The 20728-nt window shown below is 43.0% G+C and overlaps 1 protein-coding gene across 7 annotated transcripts in view; it reads right to left on the bottom strand.

The window, feature by feature from the left end:
* The window catches only part of LOC118109394 (transcriptional enhancer factor TEF-3), a 37580-nt gene that overhangs the window by 11833 nt on the left and 5019 nt on the right, over positions 1-20728 (bottom strand). Inside the window, exons 2-6 of one of the 7 annotated variants that reach the window (XM_035156487.2) lie at positions 17550-17912; positions 4644-4708; positions 2773-2844; positions 997-1065; positions 772-906 (exon numbers count right to left, since the gene is read on the bottom strand). In XM_035156487.2, the coding sequence (XP_035012378.1) occupies positions 772-906; positions 997-1065; positions 2773-2844; positions 4644-4708; positions 17550-17556 (348 nt within the window). In that variant the 5' untranslated portion in view covers positions 17557-17912. Of the gene's footprint in view, positions 1-771; positions 907-996; positions 1066-2772; positions 2845-4091; positions 4242-4643; positions 4709-17549; positions 17913-20728 lie in introns of those variants that run through there. The other 6 variants (XM_035156490.2, XM_035156493.2, XM_035156494.2 and 3 more) reach the window with 6 other exon arrangements.

Raw genomic sequence — 20728 nt, 5'->3', positions numbered from 1 at the left:
TCTGCTCTAGTCTTGATGACCACTCAAAACAATTTACAGTACAAGTTTCATTCACCCATTCGCACGCACACACACTTGCAGCGTACTACTGCTTTCATTTCAGAGCAGCTGCCATGGGCAATTTTAGGATTCACTGTCTTGCCCAAAGACACTTCGGCATGTGGACTGGAGGAGCCAGGGATTGAACCATTGGCCTTCTCGTTAGTGACCTTTAAACTGAGGTGCAAAGCTAAGAAGTATAACTTAAATGAATTGTGCTTAAATGTTTCAAAGGGCTGAAATTGTGTTTAGCATTTAAATGCACCACACAGAAGTTGTTCAGGGGTCAACTCATTTGTGGTTAAACCCCAGGTTCTTTATTCTAAATAGTGTCATCGACAGGATAAAATAGGTAACTAGGATTTAAAAAAAGGAAGAAAAGTCAAATTCCTCAACTAATGGAGGTAACTCTGTTGGCCCACACAGGTCAAATCTGCTGGACGTTGAGACAGATGATCAGAACATAATATTACTATGACATTAAAAGAAATGATTAACAAGGCGTCACATCTGTAAAAATCTAGACAAACTGAATGTATGAAGAGGGATAGAGGTCATGAGATTAAACAAACATCCAGGGAAATGATGCATCAGTATAAAGAGTGATGGGAAAATTCTGCTATGTGGCATTGAAACACAAAAAGTTTTTTTTTATATATAAATGTGGCCAGTGCTCAGCATTTCACTTTAATCTGAATAATGTGTTGGAGGGGACACTGGTTAGGGACTCACCCCACCGGTAGTCGGATACGGTGGCCTTGCCAGGCCCTGGAGAGCCATCTTGTTCTGGAAGGCCGCGGGTGAGATGATCTGGGCTGAGGACATGGTGGCCATACTCTGCAGGGCCTTGTCTTTGGCGGCCTGGTCCTGCGGAGAGCGACAAGACAGCGAGAGTCAGAGAAACAGACGATTGTGCAAAGAGAACAGTCATCAGACTCCGATAGCGCCCCACTTTACCAGCAACGCAAGCCGAGCCCTAAAAGGGGAAACGGAGGGCCGAGGCCAGCTTGCATCATCGGTGAATCCCTGCCAAGCAGAGAGATGGAGAGAAGGTGATATTACAGTCAAGGGCCTTTGGGTCAAGAGTTAAGTTTATTGCTTTGGCACTGGCAAGCCTGTGATGACAACTAGCTTCTGTTGGAGGTCAAATCGGAAGACAAGGCAGGCAACAGGGTTGATATGTTAATATGCTCATCATAATCGAAGCTGTGCAATGCCAATGCCATCGAAAATAGTTGAAAACAGGTGAGTGCTAGAAAACTGTGTCTCCTGTGCTGTGCCGTAAAGTGATACGGCTCTTGTTTTTGAATCCACTCCTTCAGCAGTTTCCAAACCACAGAGGACAACAAACACTTGCCGCCCTAATGGGCAAGGCCACACGGAGCATTCTTCTTCCCAGAACTGGCTAACACAAGGGCATAGCTGAAATATGGGGGGTACATGTGGCAGGGATCTCAGTTACACCAAAGATGTATTTAAAAAGGCTCGTGACAGGGGGCAAACCCTGTGACCAATGCAGGCCTCTGCCAGCTGAACCCTCCTGGCCACCGTCCAAGGTGAGGGAGAGTCCTGTTGTCTGCGGGTATGCGGCTGAGCAATGTAAACTGAGAAAGTTCTGGGGGGACAGGGATGTGTAAGCTCTCAGCGTACCACACAGGAAAAACTTGTATTGCTTTACTTACCATACACGTAATACCTGGAAGGAATAATGCAGGGATTAATTTGTTCCCTGACAATTGTGTTTGGTTCGCCTTGTTCGTGATTGTGCACAGTAAGCCCCGGGCTGCCGGAGAAACGTTCACATTTCATCATAATGTATAAGCATGCCATTTAAAACTAGCGTCAATTAGGGATTGCAATTAAAACAGCCAGTGGCTTGTGCCTTTGTGTTAATGGAATGTGAAAACATGGCAGAGCAGGGGCCATGGATGTTGAAATACCTTTAACAAGACACCAAACTTCAATATGAGAGGAGATAATATAGAGTTAGAATGTTTTCAACATTTCTGCTGCTCAACTGGATTAAAGTCATGATAATAATAATCAAAGTCAAATGCAGGCAACATGGTTTGATTATGATCTATAACCCTGAAAGATGCAACATACTAATATCACTTATTAACAAGGACTTTCTTTATCAGCTTACATGCACAGAGAAAAACTATGTTACCCTGTCTATGGAGAAGTATTCATGTTATTCAGATTTGTTTACCTCCGCCAAGGCTTATCCTTTCATCTGCATTTGTTTGTCTGACTTATGTTAAGCAAGGTTACACAAACATTTTTTTCAATTAATTCATTCTTTATTTGTAAAGAGAGAGAATGTACATTAATCAACATTCATACAAATGTAAAAGCCACCAAGTTAGCTGACAGGCTAATTTTCATCAGCAGTTCCATTGCCCCAGATGTTGGTAGGAATCCTGTAGTGATAAAAAAATAGTGCAATAATAATACAACAATACAAATCAACTGATTTCCAGAAATATGGTGGAAGGGTATAGCTATGAAAAAGAAGAAATACATCATATTTTAGAACGAAAATGTTTTTTTGTATTTTCTTTAATATAGCAAGATAGGGTGTTAACCTTGGCGGAGGCATACACTCTCTAAAAGCCCCTCTAGTTATTAAAGTGATGATGTGATTTTATCCCTTCTTCATTTCCCTCCAATCATTGACATCTTCCAAAGCATTCACTTCATATAGAAAAAGCATAAAGAAGTTTGACTCACGTAGCGTACCTTCAGCTTCACCTGGATCTCTCTGGCCTTCCGTCGGGCCAGGACTTGGATGTGACTGGACACCTGGAAGACATGTTAGACAACATGACAGAGTTAAACATTGCATCTTAGTGGCTTTTTGGTGAGTACTATTACCTCACTGCAAAACTGCTACAAGTTCAAAACTACCCCCCTCTAGCTGTGGGGCTTAAACCCTGTGGGTGTACATGGATTTCCTCCAGGTGTTTCTGTTTCCATGCACAGTCTGAAAACATGTATTTAAGAGTCTAAACTGACCAGTGGGAATATGTTTGTGTCTGACAGCTTGTCCATGGTGTCACCCAAAGCCCATTGGGATCCACTGCAGCCCCCAGTGACTGCTCAGGTTGAGGTGCATGGTCTGGTTAGCTGGTTTTAATCTAACATATTTATTTGTATTCCTTTTAATATTATTTATTCCTTTTATTGGTTTTATGTGTCTTATTATTTTATTGGCCGAATTATTATTTGATTTAATGATATTTTATTCCTACTTTTTAATAGCTGTGTTTTTTAAAATATTTTGACCTGCACATGGTTTTGAGGTTTACAACTTCCATGGTAGCTCATACTTTGTGCAGCCCATTGTGCTTCCATCTCAAATGAAATGTGCTATATAAATAAATCTCTGCTTGCTTGTGGATAAACACACATATACTGTATATACTATATTCACATGACTTCATATACCTAAAAGCCGAGTAGAAGAATATGTTTTTGTTGTATGGAACTGCCACAATATAGATATTTTCCATCTACTAATCTATAGACAGAAATCTGAAAAAACAGGAATCACTTTGATGAGTAACTTTCTTTCTTTGGGGATAGATTCGATCATTTAGACATAACGAGCTACACCACTGATTCACTGATCTGAGAAACAACTCTAACTTAAAATGTATTATTATTTATTCATTATAAAAGTAAAATACTTCCAAACCATACCCCAGTCATATTTTTAATTTTTAATGTAAAAAATATCTGTGCACACACCTTCTGTCTCTATCAGGGTGGCTGTGGCTCAGGAGGTAGAGCAGGTCGTCCACTAACCAGAAGGTCATTCCACGAGGAATGTCGAATTGCCAAAGTGTCCTTGGGCAAGATACTGAACCCCAAATGTCTCCTGACAGCTGTGCCAGCCGTGTATGAGTGATGTGTGATACAGAAAGAGCTGCAGATAGTTGCACTGTATGAATGTGTGTGTGACTGGCTGACTGGCTGGATGGCTGAACTGTAAAGTGCTTTGACAGGTCAAGACTAGAAAAAGCTCTATATGAATACAGACGATTTACCACATCACAGCACAATGGTGTTGAACACTCTGAAGAAGCTGCACTGTCAGTCCACTGCTGTTGGTGTCTCTTGTGATGCTGACCTGTCCCACCACCCTGATCTGATCCGTGACTGCTGCCCCCCCCCCCACTCATTTCGTTTTATTTCCCAAACGGAATCTGCCGGATCACTTAGCGCGGACCCTTTCTCTACACATCAATCATTGCCCCATACATCACTCCATCTCGGATACCATAGGGAGGATAGAGTTCCAAATCCCCTGGGCGTCCCACCACGGTCTCCCATCCTTATCCCCGTATTCCCCAGCTTCACCTTCTAACAAGCACCAGATCCATGAGGTGGTGAAGAAATAACACCGACACTCGATCCTATAGCATCTGTGCATTTGGCCCCGGCCCTAAATCAATCGTCATCCCCAGGCCTCCGAGCCGAGGGGGAGTGAGAAGTGACAGGGGCTGTGCAGGGTGCTGGGGCATCACTCAGCAGGGTAGAGCTTTATGGAGGAGTTCAAAAATAGGGGCTGATTCAGACGGGGCTTGCAGAGAACTCACCTGCTTCCTGGTCCTCGTCTTCCCCGTACGAAGTTTGATATAGCGTGCAATCAGCTCATTTCGTCCTGTAAGAGTCAAGAAAAAAGCAAAGCTTACTCACCGGACGTTTTCCTGAGTTTTAAGACACCTTCAAACTCAAACTAATTTGACGTTGTATTTTATACAAATTTTTTACCTTCAGATTTGACTGAGAGGCCCAATAATATTCATAAATAAAATTTTAAGAAATATAGCACAACATACAATACTGTTATTTACAATTGTCTTATTTTAAACAGGTATTTAAGTTTTTTTATAATTTACTTCCATATTTAATTTTCTTGCGTGAAGTATTTTTAATTAACATAAGTATATGCTGTTTTTACTTTAGCCATAGTGTACTTGAGCTGAAAGTGTCGGGGGGTTAATGAGGAGCATGTTCTAAGTGTGGAGGAATTAAAATGTTTACCAAAGATAATTATTGAGTTAGTGAGCCTGCACCTCACACCGTGCCAAACCATAAAAGCACGACACTAACTAGGAATGAGGAAATGTATATGCGCTATATGCGTATATTTCTGTGCACATATTTGTAAAAAATATTTTGCGCTGAGGTCACTTAAGTCGCTGTATAATTAGCTAAATTAAATTCTCGAAATATGCCTGTGTGTGCACTTGCTTGCAGGCACGTATAGATGCACGTGCAAATGAATTTACTCAATGTCAGGAGTCAAGGCTGTCAAGTTTGTCATCGCAGAAAGCCAAGAGTATAAGTATATCACCAAGTTTATACATCTGTGTTTAAGAGCTTGCATCAGTCACTGTACACTGAGCATGTGTGTGTGTGTGTGTGTGTGTGTGTGTGTGTGTGTGTGTGTGTGTGTGTGTGTGTGTGTGTGTGCGCGGCGCGTGTGCACGCTGCCACCGCTGACAGACAGGTCACATTGGCAGAGCAGGTGGAGGCTGCAGCCATGCGATCCTCAGACCGGACTCAGGACAGACACGGCCAGTGACCAAAGGGGGCCCAGTCTGCTGAGGCTGCCAGGCAGCTGGTGTGTGTGTCAATGTTTATGGAATATGCCTTTACGCCCACAGTAAATCTTGGGCTTGTTCCCTCCCTCCGAGCACAGTCTCCGGTTACAGGGGAGGGCAACGGTCATGTGGCTTCTTTCACCCTCTTTCCAAAAAGCTAACCCTCTAGTTTAAAGGCTAAACTGGATAACACACAAATAGGCATGTACACACAACTATACGTATAAGGTTTCTGAGGTGCAATCCAGGAGGATGTTACTTCCATATTTTAAATATTTCTGTATATTAAACATTTTCTTTGTGTATTTAATTAAACATATCTATTGTCAAATACGTGTTCACATATTACACATACGCACATCATTTATGCACCGTCCTAGTATACGGTGGGATTCCATAAATAGGAAATACAAATAAAATGAATACAGGCCACAGACAACAAGGCTTCCCCTTAGCATCAGTCCTTGGTCAAGGAAGTACCTTTCAGAGTTGATTGGCTAACCTGGGTCCCATATAATCCATATTCTTCCATATAGAATAGATTACACCAATTTTACCTCCAACACCAGTGTGTACAATACTCCATGGGTAGGAGGTTGAAAATCATTTAATTTGAGATCCATTTCAGTAGATTGCTTTAGGTGCAGCATAGGTCAATATACTGTACGGTTTCAGAAGTGCATTTTCTTTTTTCGATTGAATATATTTGAGCGACCTTTTCTGGTCGAACAAAATAAGCTGTTTAAATAAACCATGTTGCTCTCAGCGGACGTGGAATGGGCAGAATGTCTTTGAGATTTGTTACACAATAAACTTAACAGAGTAATATTGGAAATGATAAATTAAAAATAAAATGAAATGAATCGTTAATGGCAGCCATAAACTTGAGATCAGCACATTCACGAACAGGAACTGAGAGAAGGGCAGACAGACAAGTTCTGTTCCAGAGTGAATGACACGCTCACACACACACGAGTTTACAAGACTTTGCACCAGCTCTTAAACACGATCATTTTTCCCTTGGCACCACGTCTCCATGTGAATTAACGCACAGATCAGTCACAACACACAAGTGACACAAACCCGTCACATTTTCCCTCACATAGTGACACTTGGGTCAGACCTCACAGCGCTTCACAAACCGGCCGATCAAGTGACCCCGAAGGATGAAAAGTGGAAAGCCGACACCCTGCTCAACCGCTATCGGGAATTTCGTCAGCCTATAAAAGTGATCAGATTTTGCGCGGAACGCAATGCACCGTTTCCTCGCTGTGGTCATGTGATCTGATCCTCCTGTGCCTTGCAGTTATGAAGGAGATTAAATGTTTTTTTAAAGCATCTGTGTTGTATTGCCAAATTCTTTTAAAAAAAATGATTTGCAGTTTTAGGTATTCAAACTGAAAACCTTTCAGCCTTTGTGTCGGGAACAACCTTCTCACGTGAAACTATAGGTTTTCCTAAAGAAAATACATCGGATTGTTATTATATATTTTGGATGAGTTTGTAATTATAAGATAAGATTGTGTTGTTGTATTTAGGATTGAGTGTTATTTAATAGCAAACAACAACACAATGTAGTTAGACAGGAAAAGGCTCAAGCAGTCAGATGATCATCCAGGAACTAAAGGAGCCAACAGTTAAGTCATATTGTGGAAAACTATTTTATTCTGAGGCATATCCCCAAATTCTCTTGTGAATTAGTTTGTAAAACCATTTGTTTTTTAATCACATCATGTACTTTCACGTGTTTCTTTCTGTGTCTGACGCTGACGACCAGACTTCACGAGCAGCAAAGGTTTTTTAGAAAGGTGGTAACCACATCTCCTGCAAATCCCTGCAGCCTAAAAAGACTGCATGTGAACTCAGCTGCACGGGTCTACACGGGAATCAACTATTCTGCGGCTCAAAAAGTGTTAAAAATGTTCACATACGACATTGTGATATTATCCATGAACCAGAGAGTGAATCATTCAAAAGAGGAAAAAGTGGTCGATATTAGTCCTTGTAAAGCTCCAGATTCCTGAAAAACACACACACTCATTCACATGCACACACACGCACACACACACAAACAAAGGCACACACACACGCATTGCCCAGCCGCAGAACTGCCTTTGTGTGAAGCTTTTGTGGACTAAACCCTTCTCTCAAATACTGTCTACTCCCGTTTATACACACAGTCGCACGCAGAGATAAAGACATAAAATCACACACACACACACACACACACACACACACACACACACACACACACACACTTCAGCCACAGTCGAGGCATTCATTCCATCTCAATCTTATTTTCCTTTCAGGGCTGTAACTCCTCAACCGTTTAGTGTTTATCAGGAGGTGCACTCGCCGACCGATTGTTTGAGCCCCTAAATACATATTTCTTTAATTCCCCGGGGATTAAGAAAGTGTTCCACATTTCCCTCGCAATCAAAACTCTTGAAAAGACGAACAGAGAGCTTTGTCAAAGTCCTCGCGGTACTTTGACCTCAAATGAACATTAAGTTGCCCGTATCGAGTTCCTCACATTACGGCGGCAAGTTCTTCCAGTTCCCGGCAACTTATCTCCCGGAAACTTCACTCAGCGTACAGTAAGATGTACATTTTGTGTCCAATCCAAAAGGGATTTTCAGAGTAGCAGACACAGACGTGTGAGCATATAGGAGATGAATAAAAACCTCTCATGAATTCAGAAAAGCAGCCACTCTTCTTCATTCGGTCCGCACTGTTTTTCCACATATAAATTCTACCTCATACCACAATTTTTTTATTGCACCTTTTTAACCTGTTCATGCTGTTTCCTCTCGTTGTTGTTTTTATCTGTATATACTATGCACCTTAAGGATTGCTGCTAAATTCCGTTGTACACTGTGCAATGACAATAAAAGGATTCTATTCTATTCTATTCTCTTCAGATGCTTGTGAAAAGATTCTCCAGACTCTCATGGGAGTTGTTGTCAAACTTTATCTTAACCTGTACAAAACCATGTTAACCCCCAACAATACATACATTTTTTTTGAATAGGATTAATGATTTAAAAACGTATTTCACCACCAAACAAGCACAGCGACACACTGTTTCATTGACGGCATCCCCACTCAACATTAGCCAGGTATGTATTGCGAGCATTAAACAGCTTCCTTCATGGTCCTGTCTCAGATATCAGATGCCCCACCACTCCTCTGTGAGTGAGCGCTTGGGGAGGGGCCCCATCAAAAATACCCTCCAACACACCCATCAGATCAGAGGGGGGACTCAGTCACACAGCGATGAGATCATGATATCCAAAGGGAGCAGCACACACACACAGAGCCGGTGCCAGCCAAGGCTGCAGGAAAGTCACATAGGAACATTATACCATCACCCACTGCTCCACAGTTTGATGTTGTTTATCACATTGCCTGCGGTCACAGACTTATCTGGGGGAAATCTGATTCTGGAAAACATTTCTTCAGGGCATGAAAAGTGACTGACCGCAGCAGAAGCAAAGTCGATACTGTTATGTTATGATAACATTCGAATTTGTGAGTTTACTGGGGATATTTCTGTGGCTGGTTCAAGTTGGTTTAGTTTCCATATTGTATACTCCTTAATGTGTACAGCCAGAAAAGGGGTAGAACTATCTTTTACGTGACTTCTCGTTTTTAAAAGTTGCACTAGAGTCTAGGGTTTTCTGACCGAGTGGTCCTCTGTCCGTCCCACCTCCCACTGGTGAGTGAGGTGTTCCCAAACCACTTCTTCCAATTTCACCTTCCAAGCCTTATACAATGATTCATTCACAGATGCATGGATAATAACAACAACAGTAAATTAGTTAGTTCCCATGTGGACCTGCTGATTTTACATAGTGGCACCATCATACTGCAGACATGTCTTGGATTTTTGGACCTCCATCTTGAAAATGTGCAAAAATAGAAACGATGTGGATATAGGTACCATTGACTTCAATTGTATTGGATTCTGCTGCAACAAAGTTTACTCCTTTAACTCGAGAAGTGTTTTGTGGACTCAAACACTTCACCCACCCCTCCATCGGCATAGTGGTGAGTAGATGATGAGTGAATTTTCATTTTTGAACTATCCCTTTAAACCCATTCCTGCACTGAGCGATTGGTATGAGGACACTGTGACCTTCACCCTTTATGACAATGTCAAGGGATTTTTAGGATATGACAATGGGGACTGGACCTGATTAACAACAATGCAACTGACAAGCCTGGGGGATGTTTATGGACTGCATGACAGTTTAATTCGGCCTGTGAGACATTCCGGAATAGAAAAAAATGCAACAAGGAAGAAAATAAAGCTCATAGCAGCAAATAAGTTTTTTTTGATACAATAAATTCAAATAAAATAGTAGAGTAACAGGTCTTTCAGGGGGTCCCCTCTGTGTGCCTGACAGGTCACTGCAATGAAACAGCAAACATAGAATAAGAGATAACACATAAGCAGCAATTTTGTGTGGGATCACTGCTAAATGTCTCACTAGACAGGAGTTGTTGTCTTTCCAGGCCATGCATCCTGTGGAATGTGCAACTGGAAGGGGTAACAATGTGCATTTTCTTACTCCGCACCAAAAGGCTAGCCACCAATGAAATACATCATCCATCCATCCATTATCTACACCTCTTATCCTTTGAGGGTAGTGTGTGTGTGTTGGGCGGAAACCAAACCCAGCTGGCGTATCATAGGGCTAAGGTACAGAGACAAACAACCCGGAGAAAACCCACACTGAGGGGAGAACATGCAAACTCCACACAGAACATTGCATTGTACTGTAGTATTTGAATGTAATTATGTAATTGTGTAAGTGGGCACATTTTTACTCTGTCCAGCCAATTGTGTAACTTTATTCTGTGCCATTTGAATCATGTTTATTTCATTTGCCCAGTCAGAATTTCCTAATTTCTGAATTGCTGGTTGGGCATAGGGCTGGGTTTCAAAACACTATTCTCGGATTAAAATTGAACTTCATTTGAATGATCCCACTCAGGTCCCCGGGGGAAAAAACTAAATCATATTTTTCGTGCTGCCTCCAGCTGCTGTAAAAAAAAAACTAAACAATACACAGAGGACAACCAAGCCAAAGTGTCCTGGTGTTCACAGTTTGTTCATCTACTAAAGCAAAGCGGCTGTTGAACTTCTTTTTTAACATATTTCAAATTGTTTACACCTGGAACTCATCACCTGCATGTGTGCTTCCGTGCAGGTGTAAAACATCTCAGTGGAGCTAGTCTGTGTGTGGCACGTGGACAAATTATAATTAAATTATCATTATTATTATTATACCGAGGCTTTGTTGAATTTTCTATTGTGACACGTTCTTTAAAACTTGGAAAAAAATCTCAACACTAAGTCTACTGTGTGAAAAGCTGCCCACCCCAAATGTCTAATTGCCCCCCCCCGATCTGAGCAGCCTACATCCGAGCCTGGGCCAGGGATAGCTGTGGCACTAAGCAGTTTGCTGGCAGCTCAAAGTGGGTGAATTATGGATAAATTATGGATTATAAGGATAAGAAACACTACATTTCATAATGACCTTTACAAAGAAGCTGTATTTAATATGGAAGTTTTAGATCGTGATCAATAACTGACTGATCGATAAGGTCATATCAGTACCGATCCAACAATGGAGGTGGGATTGAAACTGAACATTGGAAATGAACTATCCAAACTTCCGGTCTTAAGACAAACATCAAAACTATATAACTCATTCTCTCCTGAGAGGAAAGGTAAAGGTGATGCTAACAGACAGTTTTCCTTGTCCTCCTCAGGCCTGTTGGTAAAGGTCATGGAGAGTTGGTGAAGGTGGCCTGCAGTGTTCCTCACAAACTCAACTTCTGGGCCTGGTCGGTCGTAAATCTGCCGCTGCCGAACGGTGCTGTGGTCATCACTGGCCTGGTCTGATCTCTCGCTCTCTCTCTCGCTCTCTCTCTCTCTCCTTCTCAGATTCTCTCTCCCTCTCAACCCAGTGCATTCCTCACATTCCTATATACTGACCGGGTCTTGCATCTGCTGCTCCGGCATCACCCCATGGGTCCATGTCCTGTACAACAACCGCTCTATGTACAAAAGCTCAATTCAATCTATTGGAGAAAATAACTTGAACACTTAAAATATGTTTTAGACTATAAGTAGCATTAAAGCAATTAACAGGCGTGAATACCACAGGCATCTCTGGAGTAAAACATATTTCATTGTGTAGGTCTGTGGCAGAAATATTTAAGTCTTATGATAATATTGAACGTGGTCAGTGTGTGCATGCAGTGTTGTTTGTGCGTAAATGTCTAACTGGATGCCTGCTGCCATCCACCCTGAAGACACATCTGCCAGCCATACGTTTTCCCTCCGCAGCACACATGCCCCACTGTGTCTGCTCAGGAAAACAAAGGTCACATTTAGGCAGCAGGAATGTCTTGGCTGGGTGTTATTTCCCCTCTTATAGAGTCTGGATGCAGCCGACCGAGCTCTGAAAAGACCTCTATCAAGCCTCCACACCAGCTACAAGTCCACCGCTGCGTAAGTAAAGAGCCAGAGAGGCAACAGCATGCTGGTTCAGGACTAGGACAAACACTAAGGATCTAGTTTAATCTAATTTAATTTAGAACATGATAACTGGCATCAAAACTATTTTGAATTTGTATGACTTCTAGCAAGAAAGCCTTGTTATAGAGGACTGAACGTTTTCCAGCTCAACACGTCTAGCCTGTCTAGCTCACCCACCTTGCTGATCTGAAAAGTCTACATAAACTGAAAGTGACAGCTCTGTTATGAGCCTGTCACTGCTCACCATGTAATTTCAGTTACGCTGTGAGATATAGAGTGCATTGAAAAAAAGCAAGTGCAAGAAAAGAGATTGACAGACATGGAGGGAGCAGTGTCTAGATTCTAGGAGTTCATTATCAGCAGGAGGTTTCCTTGAAAAACCTGCAGAGAGTGCTAGATTTATTCCCCTAGTATATTCAATATCAATCTCTGCATCCATCAGCTATGATCAAATTAGTCTTTAGGGGCAACGGCCAAAAAACTGAAGCTTCTAGTGTGGACAGTGGATATCAGGGCCAAGCCTCTTCCATTCACCGTACACTGTTTACAGTCTCAAGAGTTCCGCTTAACTCACGAGTTAAATGTTTCTCCGCACAGTGATGGCGTTTTCAGTCCAGATGATATTTTGGCTAATAGCTATCTGCATATGATGATGCATCTCAGTCAAGGTGTTCCACCTCTTCTGCTCTCCACATGGACTGTTTACCTGCGGGCAGCCAAACCTGCTCAAATGCGATTGTTCAAACTAGAAACCAGAAGGCTTCCCTCCTCAAAATCTCATCCTTTGCCAACAGATTCTTGGTATCCACATGAACAATCTGTTTATAGAGATAAATTCAATATTAACTGTGGGGTAAGCCCCCTTCTGTCTATCTCACAATTTTCTCTCCCAATTGATTTCATCCGTGTCACCCTGCATTATGCAGAAGCTCACATATTCAAGCGGAGAACTGTGGCGCTGTTACAAAAGTAAACTACAAAACCCAGCCTCTGAGGCCTCTTCAGAAGGTCAACAGGTCAAGGTGATCTCTGGTGAATCTCTCACTTTACTGCCAAAGTTGGGACCTGGGTGATGAGTCGCTGTTGCTTTCCACTGACCTTTATATCAAACCCTTAATGAGGATCACTTGAGACAAAAACATATTTGCATCGCCTGACAGGGAAACCGACATGTTGCTCAAGCGAAGCTCGGCGGGAGCATGATTTACCGTGTCTGTCCTCTTTGTTCTGAACTGACAGAAAAACCGAGCCACCGCTGAGGAACGCTCTGTTGACTTCATCCACTTAATTGACACAAGCGATCACTTTTTCCCCCCCCCACAGGAAGTAAGAGCCATCAGAATGTGAGAAAAGTGCTCGTCTAACAGATGTGAGGAAATCGAGTGTGACAAAACCAAACAGCTGCATAAAACGTGTGACGCAAGATTTAAAGCTGCTGGGTAAAAATGATTCAAAGGAAATCATTAAAGTAAACAATTACAATTGCAAAAAAAGTGGCACATAAATTTATATGGCAATTAAATTGCAGCAAATAAACACAGACACTAGTCATAATTCCAGTGCCACATAATTCTGGCGAGAGCTGTCAGCGCTTTGGTTTCCACGGCACTATGAGTTGGGGACTGTTTTTCCATTATTGCAGCATGAGGCCTTCGGTCAGACTGCAGGGCACGTCTCTCGCTGAGAGCCACACAAGGCAGGAGATGTTTTCCTTGGCAGATGCATGTTAAATTACCGCAGGAGCGCACAACCCGCCACAATATCTGTGACACTGTCCCTAACAAGCGAGCTAATAAGTCTGTTGAGTAACGAGCGCGAGGGCCAACGCTGTGCACAGCATTGTGGGAGAAAAATGCGTTGAATGCACATGAAATATGGGATAAAGACATTCCACGCAATTTAGGAATCTACAATGGCGAAGGTGAAACACATTCCCTTTTGTTTCGCTGCTCGGAGACTCAATATCATGTTGTTAAGCCATGAATGGCATTCATTCCTCAAAGAGGGAATTCAACCTAAAATTCCGAGTATGTCGCTCTCACCCAACAGATCCTTACTTTGCTAGTTTGTTTTGTCTGTGTCCATATTTAGCCCGTGCAGGGAGACTAAATAACATTTCTTAAACTTTCAAATCACGTCTTCACCATTTCACATATGCCTTTAAAGATATTCTCAGCTGATATTTGATTTGGCCACCTGATTTAACACCCATCCACCAGCTATCAGCACTTAAACAACATTAACAACACTAAAGACCTTCAAAGTGGATTTGCAGCGATTGTGGTTGCTTGAATGACTTGAGTTGTTGGCCACTTGTGACCCCAGGGATGGTGATAAAAGGGCGGAGGGAGGGACCGCGGTGCTGCAGGGGCTGCTGTAAGAGAAGAGCTGGCCGTTTAGGGGCAATGGGGGAAAAGTGGGCCATGCATGGGTTCAGTCTTGCCTTATTTCCCAAGTCGTAAATCTGGATTTGCAGCAGGGGCTGTCAGGTTGAACTCAGAGAGCAGCTGGAGGTGAACTGAAAGTCAGACAGACTGACGGACAGAGGGGAGAGGAGGTTGTTCATGACGACCAAAGACAGACAGGGATTCTGAGACAAAGAGATGTGAGTTGTTAAATCACAGAAATAGCAGAGAGCAGGGGAGGTAAGCACAAACACACAGCCCCAACTTTTCTCACATATGAAACACACACACGCACACACACAGACACACACAGGGACAGGTGTGAGAGACAGCCCAAAGGCCATGCAAGACGCTACTGCCCACCTCAGTGTTTATTTGTCCAGCCCCCTCCTCCCCTCAGGCGTTCAAAGGGTAAACGTCTATTCTGGTTTAGGGTTACATTCGAGCTGCCTTGAACCCTCAGGCTCCCGAGCGCACATGCCATTCCTGGCGGGCCAACTCTCTCCCTGGCGTGCATCACCTGCCCCTGACCCACACAGGGAGGAAGGGGGCACCTCCGTGCCTGCCTTGCCAAAAAACACCCCCACCACCAACACCACCTCTGTCCGTCCACCCCCCACCCTGTGATACAGGATGAGCCACCTGCCCCTCTCTTCTCTGTCCCCCTCCAACTATTATTACAGGCTTTATACGGGTTTAAGTGTTGATCAGAGGGTGGCCGTGACCTCGATAGTTGGCTAAGCTAGGCTAGGCGGGCCTAACGGTTAAAGGAGCTGTCTGGCACAGTGACAAAACAAGGCGATGACAGACGCCGTCTGATAGTGCCACTACCTCTGTCCGCCACGTTTTTTTCCCTCCAACCAGATCCGCTATCAAACAGTAACGCGGGAGGACACTCTGTGGCCAAGCCATCTGTTACCGAACATCTTTCATCAAGATGTCACAGCGGAATGTCCCTTCACCTTCCCAGAACCTGTTTAGCAATGACATTATCCAAAGTTTCACTGGGGGAATACCTGCAGTATCGTCATCTTACTCCTGTAGCTCAAATCATTATCAAATATAGGGTAATTAAAAGCTCATCGCAGGAGGGCACACTGTGGTATCAATGAGTCTGCAGTTGGATAACAGCAACTGGAAGGGTATTAAGAGAGTGACCGGTCCAACAGTCACCTTATGAAACCACATTGAAATTCACTAGATATTATATTTATTTGGATCTGCAGCAAATTTCACACAACATCAGTCCCCTAAACATGTCATCACGATCCATGATTTATTCTCTGAGAACACAAGGAAAATGTTGAAAACACCTTATTTCACAATGTTAAAGAAACTGAAAAAAACTCCTGGATCCACACCAAATGTTAATGGGATCCTGACCCGTTTTCGTTCCCATCCATAAACACCAAGTTCATCATAATCCATCCCCCCATTTGCGTAATCCTGGTAACTACCAAACAAAGTGAAAACATAACCTTCTTGTCGGAGGTAACAATGTAACATCTGATCAAGCTACAGACTTATCCATCCATACCACTTATCTTCTGGGGGTCGCACAGGCAGCTGGATCTGATCCCAGGTGACATTGGTCAGTTACTTAGAAAATGTCACTTTATCAATTTAGGCAACATCACAAAAAAGTTAGTGGCTATGTCATTTTATTCCAAACCGTGTTCTCTGAGTATGACGTGAGAGTTGCTCCTCTAAACACGGATTTTGGAAGTAACATGAATAGTTTCAATACTAACACGGCCAGAGATTCAACAGAGCACAGTTCGAGGAATGATGCTTGAATGAATGTTTTATCAGTTCTTTGTTGTTGTGGGTCTTGTTTTAATTAATTGTTTATGTGACATTTTTTTCTCTGAAAGTCTCAGACAACTGTTTTCATTCTCCATACAACCACTTCTGATCGAAGATGAACAAACCCCGAATGAGAAGCATGTGTGTGTGTGTGTGTGTGCAGAGGAATGAGGGATTTGAGTGTGTGCTCCTGTTTCTGACACATCGTGCAGTCGGACTGAACATTACTGGACCAAGTGGAGCTGACAGCTGTGCAGGAAACAGGAGTGATGTGAAACATGAACATAAGGAGTGTCAGTGAATGGGCTGTGTGTTTGTGTGTGTGTGTGTGTGTGGGGGAGAGGGGAATGTGAATCTAAATTGTCAGAACTTATGAAATAGTTTTTAATGGGCTGTGTGCAGACGTGGATATTTATCTGTTTATAACCACAGTGCTGCAGATGTGGCTTTCAGCTTTTATAAGAGAATTAATTCACTGCAGATGGATCCTCCGTCATCTTCACAATGCAATATGTAAGGGATAAATATGAATACAAATATAAAGGGGTGTGTAGAAGTTGTGTCTAAATTCAGGGGCTGCATCCTTCGGAGGACCCAGTCTACGCTGCCAAGGTGGTCTTCATGGGCCACGTAGAATGCGAAAGCCGAAACGAAATTAGTCTACAGAGGATTTCCATGATCGTTGTCACCACTTTGTCCTGCCCTTTTTGCTTTCGCCTAGCAACAGAGCTGCAGTTGGACACGAGAACGTTTTACTGCCCCTTGTTGTTTTTAACACGTGTACTGTAGCCTGATACCATTGCCTCTTTGAAAAAACGGTTTGACACTGAAGTTGGAGCCTTCGTTTCTCGGGAGTGAAAGGATGAATATGTCAGCCTAACTCGGAGGAGCCTTTTAAATGGGACAGTGTTTCAACCATTGCATTTGTGTGGAAGTCAGTGGGTCCTCTCCACAACAAACACACGCACACACTAAAGAGAAATATTTTACACTATAACTTCCAGACTAACTTTAAATTTGACTAAACTATCCCCAACCCTGGCCTGCCATGTGAGCTGGTCCCCAGGCCTTCTGTGTTTATCATCACATTGGAGGAGAAAGTTAGTAAGATGACGATAGAGGTGGGCGTACCGTACATCTTGCCCTCATCAGAGAGGATGATCTTCCTGCGGCCACAGGGAGGGTAGATGGCCAGTGCCTCCTGGAAGCTCTGCTCGATGTCGGGGCTCCACACGCCCTCCGCATCATTTTCCAGGGGTTTGTCGAGTCCGTCCCCCAGCTCCTCACTCCCGCCCCTGGGGGAGGGAGCCGTCGACCACTCCGCAGACGTGGTGGGAGATCAGGAAGGGGACAACAGAGCAGCGGAGGGTGGAGGGTCAGGGGTTGGGGGAGGTGAGGGTGGATGTAGAGGGACGAGGCCGCAGGGATTGGATCTGCGTGTTTGGAATCCACAGGTGTGAAGGTGGTGATGCGGCTGGATGTGGGAGGTCAGACCTGGGAATCAGAAAACACAGATACAATTTATATGGTGCTGAGTGAAAAGGAAGTAACACAAAAACAATGTTCCAATCGTATTACTTATTACTCTCCTGCTTTATTTACTGAAGTAAATTTTCAATAACTTTGAAGAGAAGTAACATCAGTGGATGTGTTCCAAACTGAGTATCAATGCTTTTACAACATTACTTTTTATTTTAAAAAAATAATTCAAGCAAGCAAACTTTACAAAGTAATTAAAAGGGCTGCAACTATTTGTAATTATCAGTGAATGTGTTCGAATCTTTTAATTAATCAGTGATATATATATAATATATCTTAAAATAATGTACATTAATGTAAAGCAGCAAATTCTCACATTAAAGTTGAACTTTTAATGAACTATTACTGCTGATAATATTTCACCAAACAATTAATAAACTATTCGTTCCAGATCTGATCACGAGTACGAGATTCCCAGGCCGTTATGATTCATTCACAAAATCTCAACTTTTCAGGAATGCAGAAACGTGTGTATTCAGAATGTGCACTTCTCGTGTGTTTGGGTCTCATAAGCTCCTCTGTCCAAACTTTACAGAACATGTAATTCTTCATATAAACAGGAGAAGACAAAAGCCACTGCAATCAGACTGAAATGCTCCTGAGAGCAGCTGACATCATCACCTTATCAACCTGTAGCTGCTGCATTAAGACTCGCATCAATCTGACGGTGGACCGTGTGATCACATCACAGCTGATGATCCTGACTTGGAAAAGGCACTTTAGATTATAATGTGTTTAGTGCCACGATGAAAGTAAAGACACAAAGTGGCACCGAGCGTTGACACAACAGCAGCAGAGGACACGGGGTTGGGGGGGGGGCTAGAGTCAACAAATGAGGAAACCCATTAAAGTGGGATCACCGTCCTCAGACAAACTTAGACACGCATGCCAAGGAGGATCATACCAGGATATTAAGGCCTGGGGGCTTTTTAGGTTGCCCACCTCTCCATCGGCACTGCAGCTGACTGCATCATTAAACTTATAATCAATGTGTTTTTGGGTGGGGGGGGGACTATGGCATGACCCAGCTGACTTATTAAAAGGATTCATTTAACATACAAATGGCTCTTTGTGGCAGAAAATAACTGCGATGAGATCAACATGTTAGTGACATCACATGTGTGACTTGCAAAATGTCTGCCGACGTAGTCATATCCTGTTTTCTCTACACGCCACTTTCTTTAGGATGTGCACACGGGTGGAGAGTGTGAGGCAGACAGTAGCTCCACCTCTTCCTCTCCGCGGATGTGCAGGAGAAAAGTGGAATGGGGCACAAACGATAGGAACCAGTAAGAACCTGTGAGTCAGTGCAAACTTTGTTTGGTTTTTATTTGTCATCAATGGTTTTCCTGCCGCCGTTAACTGAGCGACCTCCATGTCCATTTATGGCAACGAGAAGAAAAGCAGCGACCATTACGTCAGTGATAATCCCCCCCCATGGAAGTGTGTTATATGTGTGGAGGCTGTAGTGGTCTGCAAAGTCCTGCAAGGCTTCAGTTAAGAAAGGCTTGTGGTGATTCGACGAGTGAGTCATTGTGTTGTACAGAGTAACCCTCTCCTCGCTCTTCCTCTGAGCCCCCTGATGTTCCATAATGCTTCCTGCAAAGCGTCTGGCCAGCCGACCATTCCCCATCTCTCCACACACACACACACACACATTTGTGCATAGAGACACACACGGAAAAAAATAAACTCATGCCCACACCAATAAAACTCAACCACACAAACGGATGATCAGAAACACTTACAGAGAGCACACTGGGCCAACACTCACCACACAGTCTCCACAGACATGACAGGTATGAATGATCGAGGGTTTTTAAAGCTGACATTAGAGCTGGTAGTATTATGAGCTGATGCTTTTGGGCAAACAATTTTTGTATTGGTTTACAGAGAAAAGTTTGACATTTTTTATGAAATTAACTCATAGTGTCAATAATTTTCAAGCAAAAAGTTGTGAAAATTGGAGGAGAGAGATATGGAAGCAATATCGTAAATATGTTGTAAAAAACTGGAATGTGTATGTTTAACTTTGCCCAATAAACATTAAGACGAAAAAAAGTAGTAAAAAACAATTGTTTTGATACTAATAGGACTAATGTAGAGTTGGGGAAATTAATAAAGTTTTGATTTTCAATTATTCATCTACGAAGCCCCCCAAAAAAAATCTGAAGCACCACCACACAGAAGTAAGTGTGACATTGCTCATAAATAGTTTCTTCTCTCGTGAGTCTGTGAGGGTTTATAACTTTTTACATCCTCTGAGTCAAATCACACCACTAAATTATCATCAAATTAAATAGAGACAACATATATAGTAACAGGGTCATTTGTGGTTGTGTGTTTTGTGTAAACAATCTTTATAAAATGAGACCTGCCACTGCGATCAGAGCGACACATTACAATCCACAGAGATCTGTTACTCAACAATGGCTTCACTAAAATCACATGTCGGTCACTGTGAGATGAGGCCATAAACCATTAATGTGCTGCTCGTAGCCTCAGTCAAACGGGAGGTTAATTAACGTAAGCCCGGCCTTAAAACAAGCCCCCTCCACCTACAAGCCCACCAAACCACCACCATCCCTCACCCATCCCACACAGGCCACCCCCAGGGAGGCCCCTCTTCCCTGGATCCGCTCAACAGGATAATCCCTCAGCTGGTGCTGTGGACAGGGGCCACGTAACCCCCCCACTCCCCCTTTATACAACTGCACACACACACACACACACTGTAGCGGTGCAAACAAAGTGCACACACACACTTTCTA

Source organism: Hippoglossus stenolepis, chromosome 5 (assembly GCF_022539355.2).
Source record: "Hippoglossus stenolepis isolate QCI-W04-F060 chromosome 5, HSTE1.2, whole genome shotgun sequence".
NCBI lineage: Eukaryota > Metazoa > Chordata > Actinopteri > Pleuronectiformes > Pleuronectidae > Hippoglossus > Hippoglossus stenolepis.
Note: the sequence above shows the minus strand (reverse complement) of the source record. Positions and strands in the feature narration are given on the sequence as shown.